Source organism: Choristoneura fumiferana, chromosome 16, assembly GCF_025370935.1.
Source record: "Choristoneura fumiferana chromosome 16, NRCan_CFum_1, whole genome shotgun sequence".
Taxonomy (NCBI): domain Eukaryota; kingdom Metazoa; phylum Arthropoda; class Insecta; order Lepidoptera; family Tortricidae; genus Choristoneura; species Choristoneura fumiferana.
The window spans coordinates 9,949,289-9,963,519 of NC_133487.1; the positions used below are offsets into that span (position 1 = coordinate 9,949,289).

General features: G+C 35.3%; 1 protein-coding gene across 2 annotated transcripts in view; it reads left to right on the forward strand.

Moving 5' to 3' along the window:
- Window positions 1–14,231, forward strand: part of LOC141436381 (glutamate receptor ionotropic, kainate 2-like) — a 52,354-nt gene that overhangs the window by 31,159 nt on the left and 6,964 nt on the right. Inside the window, exons 1-7 of one of the 2 annotated variants that reach the window (XM_074099330.1) lie at window positions 4,900–4,943; window positions 9,963–10,061; window positions 10,247–10,390; window positions 11,206–11,315; window positions 12,038–12,194; window positions 12,483–12,691; window positions 13,815–14,000. In XM_074099330.1, coding sequence (XP_073955431.1) covers window positions 10,312–10,390; window positions 11,206–11,315; window positions 12,038–12,194; window positions 12,483–12,691; window positions 13,815–14,000 — 741 coding nt within the window. In that variant the 5' untranslated portion in view covers window positions 4,900–4,943; window positions 9,963–10,061; window positions 10,247–10,311. Of the gene's footprint in view, window positions 1–4,899; window positions 4,944–9,962; window positions 10,062–10,246; window positions 10,391–11,205; window positions 11,316–12,037; window positions 12,195–12,482; window positions 12,692–13,814; window positions 14,001–14,231 lie in introns of those variants that run through there. The other variant, XM_074099331.1, reaches the window with a different exon arrangement.

Sequence of the window (14,231 nt, forward strand, 5' to 3'; positions counted from 1 at the left end):
CCCCAACGACCATCTGTCCTCCGTGCTATATGGCGTGAGAGGCTACTACGATAATCGAAAAATGAAGTTCGTATCGCATAGTCCCTTTTACTCGCGTATTAAATGACATAAGCGTTAGCGGGACGGCAACATACGAAGTTCGAGTTTTGCACTTCGTACATTGCCACTTTAACGAGCTAATTCGCTTGGCTTGGCTTGGCTTGGATGACCTGATTAAAGTCGCGGGTTCACGGTCGATGCAAGCCGCTTCCAACCGAGGCAACTGGAGGTCTATGGGGGAGGCTTATGTCCAAAAGTGGACGTCCTATGGCTGATATGATGATTATGATGATGAATTGAATTGCTTCAATTGGTAGGTACTCAGCAGCTCCAAAGCTTTCAGAGTAATACTGGTAGTATAATTATACAAAGACTCTAATTCAAGATGTTCAAAATACCATAGTATTTGTACCTATGTACCTATTTACCGTTAGGTAAGCGAGGCACCATTTCAATCCTCCGCTGTAATTTGCGATTCGAACATCAGAATGGGAGACGGCAGTTCGTAGATAGCCGGCATTACAACTAAGTGCTCTTAAAGGGAAATGTTTAAGATAGTAACGGCCCAGTAATTTGTAGATATAAACGGTGGTTGGCACAGCAGTAAAGCCATTTGGTGCTTAACTATTACAATGACTATTAAATAGAAAGTAAGTAGGTACTTAGGTAAATACCAATCCAGAGCAATTTATTTCAATGTCTTTCTGGAGACACACACACATTTACACATTTTGATTTCAATGCTTTACGCAATGATTATTATTGTTTTAATGATGAACCTGTCATATGTGTAGTGGTGAACCAAACCGAACCAAACCGATATAAACGGGTTAGGTTAAATAGGTTAAGTAAAGTTCACAACAAGTAAATTCTGAAGAATTATAGCCAAACACACGTCACGCAAAAACTCGCACAGAAATATTTCCAACATCCAAAAGGAGGATTTATGTTACCCCAAATAAACAACACGTACGTATATTAATACTTGTTAGAACAGGAAGTACTTTATAATGCGGAAATGACTCCGCCCTACACACCCTTGCTGGGCGGGAAAATGTTAGAGTGCAAGGAAATTGAGTTGCGTCGAGTCAAGTTACATGCCACTCTAGCAAGATGCAAATGTGTCATCTAATGAACATGTAAATTTATACTTAGCGCTTTGACACCATCTTAGAGGTAGTTTATGCAAAACATTATGGAAAACTACAAGAATTGGTCTCCCAAAGGCTTTCAAAGCATTACACGAACTTTTTGGCAGCAAAAATAAATGGAACCTAAGTAAAAAGGTGTTCATGATAATGCGGCTATTTATAGCTACATCTATCTAATACCTTTAAACGAGCAATTCTTTTATTATAATTATATTATATAAATTGAGCTACAAACAATCAAAAATATCTGAACATGACTATATTAGCAATTGCTAAGTGTGTTCAGATATTGTTAACCATTTAAACAACGATTTTACAATACTGAAGATTGTGCTATACTACCTATTCTTCGTTTTTTTTTGCATTAGAAAAAGGGTAAATAATCTAGACGAGTTATATACGTTGCTGGGCATCTAGTAGTTAAATTGGGAACTTACGCACCATTGAATGCTTCGCAGGTTTGTGCAGGACGATGTCTTTCGTTATTTCAAATGTAAACATGAATTTCGAAAACTCAGAAAAACCACAGTAGACGATAGGTTAGCTCCTTGTTAGTCTTCTTATTGAAAAATATTTAAAAAACCAGTAACTATTACTATTATGATACCAAAAGCATGTTAATGATCATATGTCCTTGCTAATTGTTACTATTTGCTGTCACATACTTTTCAAAAGTGTTTTTCAATAAAAAGACACGTCAAGATCGCTTACCTTCTTTCTAATGCTAAAAAAATTACGTATATTTGAGTACTGAAACTAAATATCTCCGTTTGTTTCCTTCACGTAACACCGTTTTCCTAGATTGAAACATTAAACTTCATGTAATGCGATGGAATGAGATAAAATCAATCCATCCCTTATAAATCAACAGGTATGTTAAGCGCAGTAATAGTTGACTACAACGGAGATAGATTTCAATGGTTCACGTCTACTTCTAGTAGGAATTGGCGTCGTGCCAGTTTCTATGGTAACATGTGACTTCAATAGGGCACTTAGCCGAAACACTAGCAAGACTCTTGGCTCAAATTTTGAAGAAACATACCGATGTGTACAGCAAAAGCAAGTGAAACAACCTATTTTATTTTCGAAAATACAACTGAAATATAGATGCATAGAAAAACCAGATAAATAAGACCAGCGCTGGGAATCGAACCCAGGTTCTCGGCATTCCGTGCCACGTGCTGTACCACTACACCACCACTGAGTCCAGGACCTGGGTTCGATTCCCAGCGCTGGTCTTATTTTTCTGGTTTTTCTATGCACCTATATTTCAGTTTGTATTTTCGATATGGGTTTTACGGGATGACCGTAAAAGTAGCAAAAAATTTGGAATTTAAATAAAAAAATACAAAAAGATTCCAAAACACCAATCTATTTTATTTTGTTGAAAGATGTCGTTTTACTTAATTTGAAAGTCTAAGTACCGAATGGAAGTTAGAATCAGAAAGTAAAAGTAGAATTAAAGCAAAATATTGTATGAGTTTTAATATTTATATACTCAGAAGTATTTTATTTAATATTGATGTGAATTTTAACTCACCAAGTTATTATGCGTACCTGTATCAGTACCTATATAATATAATAATTAATTTGTGAACTTCAAAAATACATTTGACCGTCACATCGGTCACGAATCTTCATTGAATAATAATTACGTATTGCCTTCGAATATGAATATTATTGTAGGTATTATACTTTTTCATAATGTATCATCATCATCATCATCCCAGCCTATAACGTCCCACTGCTGGGCACAGGCCTCCTCTCAGAACAAGAGGGCTTGGGCTTCATAATGTATGTTGTACTTAATATCCTTTCCAACGAAGATAAACGTGCACTAAAGTACATGGATCATATTATGCTATACATAATATGGCCGCTTTGCTCTCAAAGCTTTCTCGCGATCAGGTTCCAGCGAGGCAGTGTAATACCGAGGCAAGCATGCAAGGAACATATCGATTCGTGTCTGAACACATTGTTGGTATAAAGCTTCAAAGGCGTGCTTTTGCAATTCGTCTTAAACCCGACAGTGAAGAATTGTATTATTTCCTCCATTGTTGTCAAACACAAATTTATCGTAATTGGGTATAGGTATACTACGCAATTTTTTTTATTGTAGTCTTTTCGTTTGGCAAACCGAGTTGTGAAATATTTTTTAAATACTTACCTTTAAAAATACAAAAATACAGACGTATATTGGTGATGCCGTCCCTGTTTGTTTTGTCTGAATAAACCGAGACAGCATCTTTCACATAAAATTTATCAGTAAGTGGTGAAACAGGCCCTAAAGGTCTTAGACATGACTGTATAGCCTCTACCGGGAATGTTATAATAATAAAAAGTATTTCTCGCGCGACTTACAGGTGATTCTTTCGTCAAGAAGTAAGATTTACAACCTATGGTCCATGGTGAGTTAACTTTTGTTTCAGTGGGCATCATCATCAACATCATCCCAGCCTATATACGTCCCACTGTTGGGCACAGGCCTCCTCTCAGAACAAGAGGGCTTGGGCCATAGTTCCCACGCGGGCCCAGTGCGGATTGGGAACTTGCACGCACCATTGAATCAAAGCAAAGCTCGTGGTAAATTTCAAATCTAATCAGTGAGCATGTTATCTTCAAATGCCCATGAAACAATAAAAACAATATCTGTATCAAAGAATATTAATGCTTAAAGGGTGAGCATTAATATCAACAACCGTGAGTAGCATTGCAATTCTCGAATTGCTTTTATTTGGCCATTTGCAGGGATTTTTCCGACGATGTCATGCCAAATCACGAATATAGCTCTTGTACGTCGATTCGAGTCGTTTTAACCTACATAAACTGTTTGCAAAGAGGCTATTCTTGGTACGATAATGCTTCTAAGCCGTCAGATTCCTAAATACAAAACGTTATGTTGTTTGGCAATAACGGCGATATTATAACATTTGGTAGGTACGTGATCGACTTTCAAAGTACTTCCAAAACTTTTGGGTAAACGTTTTAGTTTAACATAACTTCATGCGTAGCGTTATAATGAAAGTTTTAGAATCCATATAATATTTTGAATGGGTATAAGTTTTGGTAGAACCGTAAATGTAAAGTACCTAGTCTAAAGAAGGTTCGAAAAGTTCCACCTGCGCGACCAGGCTACAAGTATCACAAAGTGTTTCCGCAGCAATTCCAATAAAGGACCAAGCTCAAAGACTACTTTAATCCTTGACCCTTGTCAAGAGTGAAACAAATTCTCATTCAGTAATCGTTTGGATACCTACTTCTTAAAAATATTTTCCTAGATGTACGGTAGATTAAACTTACCTAGAATTATTATCTTTTAACCAGTTTTTACTAAAGTAAAGCTTCAGAAATTAATATTGCCTTACGAAAGTGGTGGCTGTTGGTCTATAGCTTGATTAGATTTTCCACCATGTTTGACAAACATGTTTGGCTGGCATTCATCTCTGGCTTGATCCATATGTATCTATCTAAAAACATCACTGGATCTAATACTTTGAAAATCTAGCTTACTACATAAGCTGCTGATATTCATTGCAGAGTGAATTACCTATTATGATTCAAAATTGATTTATTATGTCAGCAAAATATAGAAGAGCATAATAAATTATTTGTTAATGGAAACAGTTTTAATTTTTTTTAAAGATATTTTCTTCCTTGAGACTGTCTTCCTGCAATTAATGGACCAGTAAAAGCAGCTGACGGTGCGCCCGACTGCACTGAAAACTCGTTCACCACGTCCTTGACTATGTTTAAGTACTTACTTTTCCTGTATATTAAAAACTTAAGTCAACAAATATAAAGTTCTTACAAGTTTCGTACGTCAAGTTGCCAGTGCAACGAAATTTATTTCGAATAAAGATCGCACATTTTGTAGTCTTGGAAATCTTCAAAATTCAAATAATATAAGTTCAAAGTCAAAGTCAAAATATCTTTTTTCAATTTACTTGTTATTGTTGTTATGTTGTGTTGTTGTTGTTGATTTAGTTGTTAGTAGACCAACATTAACGAATTAGCAAAAACGGTCATTAAGGCAACGCTGTTAATTTTTAAATGCATGTTAATTCTTATAATGTGGATGGGGAAAAACTGAAAATCTCTAAATTTCTATAATTGTGTTTTTCATACTTTTGGAATTTAGTTTTGTCCGTCATAGTTGGACACTTGTGTACCTAAACATTAAAAGCGAGGACTCTTAATTTGATGCAATAAAGATCAGTCTTTTATGATTAAAACTTAATTAAAAGGTATAGGCTGAATGTTGGGTATTGCTGAAACACTTACAGTTTTGTCTCAAATCTATTTATTTTATAAATTTGTACCCCAGGAAGAATAAAAGCTGCAAATACTCCAAGTTGGTAATACAGGCGATACATCAATGTTTAAAAAGCAATCGGAAACCCGTTACTGTAACAAACGAGGATCCCTCGGTGATTTGTCTTTAGAATAACTTTTTAAGACAAATAACAACATATATGTAGCTATTTACTCTTTCGCATATGCTTCATGGTAAGAAAAACAGTGATTTAATTCTTTAGCAGCAAGCAGCAGATTTACATTTAGGTGAATAATGTCTTAATCAAAAGTTGGTTGCAGAAGGCCTACTACACTACTACTAAGTACACCTACTACTAGATCCTAATCGTTTGCTGATAGAGACACGAACCTGCTTACCTAAATGTTATAGTCAAAATACCACAAACGGGACTTATCGCGCTAAAATACAGTAGTAATATTTACCCCGATGTTTGAAACGTTTCGAACGTCGAGGTAAATATTTTTCGTGTGTTTTAGCGTGACTTACGTTTGTGGTATTTTGACTATGAGTGGAAATCACGAAAGCATTACAAGTACCTAACATTATAAGTACCTAAATGTTTTCGGAATAATAAATTAATGAATGAACTAGGTCCTTTACAGTAAAAAAGCGCAAGCGTCACCGTTTATGTAACACGATTCTTAGCGGAAATTATTCATTAAAAACTTTAATAGATGTTTTCACGAGTTGTATTTTGGACGAGAAAATTTATCTCGAAGAATTTCGCGACTCCGCGTTGAAGTGGGAACAACAATTACGAAGTTTGGTTTGCTTGCGTTTTATATCCGCTGCTAAGCCGCTGGCGGGTGCTTATCCTGAGTTTTCATTTGTTAGCATTAACAGGCATAAATTCGAGCCCTGAATATTGTATACCGGGTGTAGCCTGTAATATGAGCAAATAATTAATACATAGATCATACTCCTCAAACTGAACAACATTAGTTCAGCGACTTTTAAAAATAATTAGTTTTTTATTACACTTTTAAGTTTATTCGAAGAAGCAATGCAAAGCAAAATGCTTGATGTTTGTAGCGTGACAGGCGACGTCAGTTGGGTTGATTGATAGCAATATTTAATGTGTATGAAAAAAAAAAGGAAAATTCAAAGACTCCATTATTTTTAAAAGTCGCTGAACTAATGTTGTTCAGTTTGACGAGGACGATCTATGTTTTAATTTTTTGCTCGTATTACAGGCCACACCCGGTATATTAAAAGGTAAAGCTGGTACAGTAAAAAAACTGAATCGGGTAATTCGTGTAGGTACAGGGCTGGAACTTTTTTGCTGCAATTGTCATGTTATCATTTTTCACATCTGACAAAAAAAATTTAGTAAAATTGACTGGGTTAAACTCTGGTAGCTGCGCGATTCCATTTCCTTGACTAGGCAACTAAGAAGTACTTGTTAATTCAATTAAAAATAATTAACAAATACTTTTCAGAAAGCTAACTAATCCAAAATAAACTTTTACAAAAAACAAGTAAAAGGCTGCATGTAAAAGGTATATCGGCATTTTGAGCCGGTAACTCTCTAAATTAATACAACATTAAAGCAACAGTAATACTGCTTATATCGCTCTTAACTTTGTTAACTATACCCAGCCTGTGACATAATTTAATCGTTCTGAAGTGAGGGTAAATATGATTTTTATATGTAAAACTTTACGGAATTTTCCTCCAAAACGAATTAATTTAATATCTCTTTGATGCTCCACGGGAGGGGCACTTGACTATATTTCAAATATTAAAAGCAGAACACGTACTCATAGACCCCGTTAGATAATTTTAATGAGGATTCTTTCTGCGACACTGGGCCGCGAAATTATTAAGCAAAGAAACATCCAGTTTTAGATTCATTTTGTAAATAAGGAAGAGAGATAAATAAGGAAGTGAATAACTGTTAAATTAAGTATTAGTGTAACTTTTTTTTGTTCGTTAAGAAAAAAATATGTATTGTACAATACAATACAATGACTCTTTATTCATCATCATCATCATCATCAGCCGGAAGATGTTCACTGCTGAACAAAGGCCTCCCCCTTAGAACACCACAAGAGATAGAGAAAAAAATCCAAGGTAAGCAATAGGCGGCCTATGGTTTAGGTTTCTTAGAAAAACATATGTATGATCAGTTATAGCAGAGTAGAATTAATTTAATAAAACTTAACTATAGCAAATACTACCTAGCTGCTTTGTATGAGACTGGAAACTGACCAGAAACTGAATAATACTAGTATGATCTAAACACTACGTAATGTCTGGTCGTCCCATAATTATAGAACATTATCACCACGATTGCTATTTAAAAATAAGTCCAGAGTATTTAATGTTAATCGTGTTTTATATACTCTGGATCTATGTGCTCTATTATGATCTAGTGCAGAAAATGTATGGTCAGAGACTAACATTATACTATTGAATGTTTCGACTGAGATAATACGTAAATTAACAGGGACTTGTTATTTCCTAATTTTTTATATCAAATTCAACAAAAATTACTAAATTGGTAGATGTAAAAAATTTACATTGCGATCTATAAAGAAGATAACTTCGATATTTGTCACCACGTAATCCAACTGTCGTACCTTGTCACACATAGTTCAACGTTCTCTATATCTGCCTAATGCAGGTAGATGAACTGAAGGCTCATGTTTATTCCAGGATATGAGATTAGAAAAATATGACATGTAAATCTTCCTCCGCAAAGAATTGAACAGGAGTTCTTGTTTGCTGACACTATTTGACTGCAGTAAGTGCTGTCTTTTGATGGGTGAAAAGTAAATGTAGAGTCGGCTCGGGCGGGGCTCACATATGGGTTGTTTGTTACACTATTCTCTTTAGTTGGATTCCTATTCGGCTATGTAATTGGACGTTTCCACATATTTGCTTTCAGGTATAGGCAGGCTTTGAACATTATTGATGGAAATTCAAAGAATCTTCATACCACTTTCATTCGAAGTGGGAAATTTAATCGATAGCATTGATTGCCTAGCGAACCCTGTAAAAATTGCGTGGCTACATCGCTGGTTGTAAATGATTTAATCAAAGGTTTCAAGCTTTAAGTAGCTCTTCATTTTCGATCCTAAGTGAGGTTATTTTTAAAAACGTTTGACTATTTGGGCTAAATGTTATTAGTTATTACGCCGTACCGGTACTGCTTTCAATTTCATAAAATCTGATTCTAGCATCATCTAATTGATAATACTGGTTGAAAGGGTATGAAAAAAAATAGTAGTAGTATTCTCCCACCAGAAAAGACTTATTTGAAAGGAGAAAATTATAACAGTAAATTACGTTTGAAATTACGGATGACGAGTACTCTTAATTTTATAAGCACACCTTAACGTCGTATTGGTAGTGCCCTATTTCCGAGTCTATTTTTATATAACCCAATTGAGTTGGCCGCCGTGATAATAAACGCACACGCAGTGTCCGGCGCGTCGCATCGGAAGTGCATCGAAGCTTTCATCTGTGTTCTTAAATTCCGTGATGTTGCCATGTGTCGAGTAAACACCGTCCGTCGGCAGACAAAGTTGTAATACGACAGCTGGGCGCTGAATCTCATTGTTCCAATTCGCTACTTTTATCCAGGAAAATCTCATTTCGAAAATGTTACGGCACCAGGGCGAGTATCACTTTTATACTTTTGTCCAAGAACTTTAGCGTGAATTTACTCGGAATTGGGTTATCATATTTTATTATCTATAAAAACGGCTTATTCTCTTTTTACGAGCTTCATGCTAATATTGATTTAGATAATAAAGTCTGTGCAGGTATCTATCAGCGTTAGTGCCATAGTAACCTTTTGCAGATTTTTATAATAAAAATATATGTACTGTAAATTGTATTTTAACTTCTGTGAAATGAGAGCAGGTTTATGCAAAATGCAGTTAACGATTACACTTTTAATTGTAGCTTTCGAGTACGCGACTAAAATGCTGTCGACATCGACATTAATAGTCCGCAATCTGAAAAAAAAAACAGAATTTTATCAACTTTGACTTTGACATATTACATAAAACTCGCACTGTGACATTGGTCATACACTACAGGTACTTATTTCTATCATTATAACTGCGACACCTCAACCTGTTAATAGACTGTAGACTAGACACAGCCAAATCATAAAACTTTCTCAGATAAATCATGAATTTAATCGTATGCATATTGTGTTAATTGCGTCATCATAATACTTTAGCACTCAATTGCAGAAGTAGGTAATATACATGGTATGTCAGGTCATGGTTGAGTCATGGTCTGATGTCATGACCATTGACGTTCTTAACTATTCTAAATAATAAATTAATTCAAAACATGCACCGCACGCAAAGCGCCTGTTCGCTACGAACTGAATAAGATGAAATATCGAAGCATTATTAAATACGCCGGTCGCATTGAATATTGCTTCGACTGAATTTGTAAACAAGCTCCGTTTGAACGCTGCTGTTTGGATTTTCCAGGAATAAATTACGTGACAGTTATAACAATTCTCCTTACTGCCGGCAACAGTGAAGCTGCATTTCGAAACTTCGAAGCTCTTAGGACCCCGATAAATATTGGTGAGAGGAAACTGGGTATAGTAAAAGCCATGTCATTGTTTGAAATTGCGTGTGATAAACGCAAGTACTTATTGGTGGGCTCTAAAGTTTCTTTTCTGATAAGTCCTAATAATATGCCACAGAAACATTATGAACTGCTTCAGAATTTCAAACACAAAAGTAATAAGTAATACCCAATATTTTAGGCGCCATATTTCCTCCGAACACAGTGGCAGAGGTGGCATTTGCTTCAGCTTTGGCACGGGCTTCTATGGAAAGTGAACATTATGCGTTTGTAATGGAGGCAGTATACGCACCGTATGAAGACAGTTTTGCTGCATCTAAGGCGGGTAAGAAAGAAAAATATAATTCTTATCTATAGTGTGATACCTACTAGTGACATTTAAAAAACAGATTAAACGCAAGTCAATCCTACTGACAAAAGTTTCCGTACGAGTACGAGTATTAAGATACACAAAAACACGTTTCACACACTGGGAAAATTTCACGTGCATGTCTATGCTTATTATTAACAATAATAATAATAATATTACGGCTCAAGCGAAATAATTCGTGAAGCTTTATCGAAAGGATTCCGTGTCAACTCTTTGAACAATTTCAAGATCTGATAAAAGTTAGACTTTGAAAATAGGTTAATCTTAGGTTAGAATTCCACTGAAACAAACAATCGATATGTCTTGAAAGTAGTTTTAACCCTATTGAAAGTAGGGTACCACCGAGCCAAAATCTTGAGTGCAGCGTTGGTAAACCAACTTGCCCGCCGTTTTATGGCAGATTTTCTCAGTTTATGCGGGACACTCCCGGCGTTTTGTTCTTGCCTCATATTTATATCCCGGACCACTCTTAAAATTAACTGCTGGCTATTTAAAAACAAGGAGGAAAATTGCCTTTGTGTGGACTGCAAAACTGCTTATTTAGGACGGCACTGTGGATTACAATGAAGTTATTTGAGATGAGCATTGCCGATGCAATTTTTAAAGCTTAACTTTGACGGGATTAGAAATATTGTGCTAGTTTAATTACACTGCTGGACCAGCTATGAACTTATAAATAATCCATTATCAACGGCAATGTACAGCAGCTCGAACTTTATTCCTCGCATCACCTAAGTTCTATGATTCTGTATTTCAAATTTACGTTGCAGCGTGTCAGCTCATTTCGAAGGGAGTTATCGCAATATTCGGACCGACTGATGCCACATCAGCATCCGCTGTGGAGGCTCATTGCAGGGCGGCAAGGATTCCTCACATACAGGTATACGTATTACGTTCCATAACATGCATGATTAAAGTGGTCGTCATAACTCTGTAACCCTACTGCCGACACTGCCGTTAGTAATAAGTAAAATACGCATTTTTATCATAATTTCAATAACAAAATCATTTTTATATAAGGATTTTTTTTACGGAAAAACATCATTGGACAGGTGTATTTTTAAATCTTTAAGGGATTGGTGATTATAGTACATTGTGTCTTAAGGGCGGTAAATATAAGGAATTACGAACGAGATTATATTTAAATTTGTTTGCGCAATTCATTTACCGACCACGGGTTTCATGACAAGCACATCTTAATGTGCATCTTAATCCTCGACCTTAGTCGAGGATTTTATTTGGGGGGTTGCAACCAAGGTAGCCTGCATGTTACGACACTGTTTACGAGCAAGTGTCATGAAAAAAAAGTTGCACCTCGTCTTAGAATAAAACGACGCAGTTTATAAAAGAGATAGTGAAATATTTCATAATGTGGCAGTCGTTTTGGTTGTATCATTTCAAATTCAAAAATCAGAAATTTTATTATAAAAAATATTTTTCAAATTCTACTAAAACAAGAAAAAACACAAACAGAAAGAATTAAAGCTGGGAATTGAACCCAGATTTCAAAAAATCTGTTATTGTCTTTGTGTTCTTGGTTTTGTATATATAATTTGATATGATTTTTATTTTATATTTGATTCAATTGTTTAACATTTGTAGGCTGTATGGCGTCCACCACCAGTCAGAGGTCTCGAGCTACCAATTCCACCTGGTATTAATTTATTCCCAGAAGCAGTAGCTTTATCGAAAGCAGTTGCCCTTTTTGTGAGAGACAGTGATTGGCAAACATACACATTACTTTATGATGACGATTACGGTAAGTAATAAGAATAAGTCTATGGTAAGTAATAAATAACAAACGCGGAAATGTTACTCCTAGACTTTTGGATTTATTTATTAAATGACATAGACAATTTTTTTATATAAATTTGTAAAATACCTTACTGATTAGAGAGTTGAGAAATTTTGTGTTTTGTATGCATTGGCGGATTGATGTAAATATAATGTCAAAACATGCATAACAGAATGATGAGAAACCGGATTCGATTCCCGGCTTCAGCATGAAACAAATCCATATTTAAAGGTTTTTTTTTACACTGCACAGGTTTAATTAGACTACAAGAAGTTTTAAAGTATGCGGATCCAGAACATAAATGGTTGGTGCGAAGACTAATCCCAGGAGGAGATAACCGGCCTTTGTTGAAACAATTAAAGTTGGCCGGCGAAAGTAGAGTGATACTAGACTGTCCACCAGAAAGAGTTAAGGATTATTTACGTCAAGCTCGAGAGGTGCAGTTTTTTGAAGATTACATGGTAGGAAAACATTTTATATTCTTTTTTTCCACTATTTTCCTACTTTACTTTTTCACTTCATTGTCCGTCTGTTAGCCAGTTAAGTTTTGATAAATGCAAGTAAATCATAACTTATATAGGGTAACCACGACCTAAAATCACGAAAATGTCAAGATGAAAAATGTCAGAAAATCGTTAAGTAAATTTGACGCTAGCAAGCAATGCAATTCGTCCGACTTATTTTTTTGTCTTTAAATATTAGAATCTCGAATTTTAAGTATAAAAATGCATTTTTTATGCGTAGTTAATTTAATAGTTAACAGGAGTAAATTAGTCTAATTTAAGCTAATTGAGAGGCGGTGTTCCTAAAGCGTTATTAAGGGAGCTTTTAATGTTACAGTCGAGTTCATAAACTTCTGAGCAAACATTTGATCAAAAATATGTGAACACGACTCTATTGCTAACGGCGTAGAAGCGTGTTCAGATATTTTTGAACAAATTTTTGCGCAGAAGTTTATGCACTGTACATTCTTATAAGATAGGGTTGTACTGCGATAGTCAATATTCTACGCAGCTTGCTGTTAACAAGGAACTCGTCTCGTAGGTACATCACAAAAACAGTAAGCAGGTTATGTTAGGATCATTATGTGTTGCATATCTGGATTTAAACACATATTTAAGTAAAATGTATAAGTAGAGTTTATTACATCACAACACTGTTTTTTCATACAGATTAGTAATGTCAGTACAAATCTGTATGAAAAAACAGCAAGAACATGGAGTCGGCCATGATTACAATAAGGTTTCCATTCCATGTAATGATGAAACCTACAACATTATGTTAGGCATATGATAGAACGTTTCAATGTATAGATTGTGTGTGTACAAACAGTCAACCAATTGGATTTCTTGGCCACTAGAAATCATTTCAACCTCGTTATCATGATATTTACGGCATTCGTTAGCCATTGTTGTATACAAATAATACTATTTAGGAAGATACGCTCCCATGGCTCCCAGGACCCAAATTGGTTAAATTTAAATCCCTTCAATCGATGATAGAGCTGATGTTTTCAAGAGTCTGCTTAATACAACTATATTAAAAACTACTAGACAAAACTACTTGGTCAGTTTTTTGTTTCAGAGTTACGTTCTCATGTCACTTGATGCACATACTTTGGACTTAGAAGAACTGCGCTTTGGTTTGTCGAATGTAACTTGCTTGAGAATTTTCGCTCACGAAGACTCAAGGACTCGATCTTATTTGTCCGATTGGAAGGCCAGGGCTTCATCGGATGTCAAGATACCTGGAGACACACAGGACATAACGGTCAGTGTATATAAAAATAAGTAGATACATTATAATTCTCTAATTAAATATTACTCACTACTTCTATACCTACATGCTTAGTTCCGCAACTTTTTGGTTTGTTTATTTGTGCAGTTAATCACACATAAACAAACAACCGCACGAATTAGCACTAAATTTTGTATATAGATGGATACTATTAAGATTCCCGGAAAATTACACATCAACAATAACCGGCTTTCAAGCAGATAA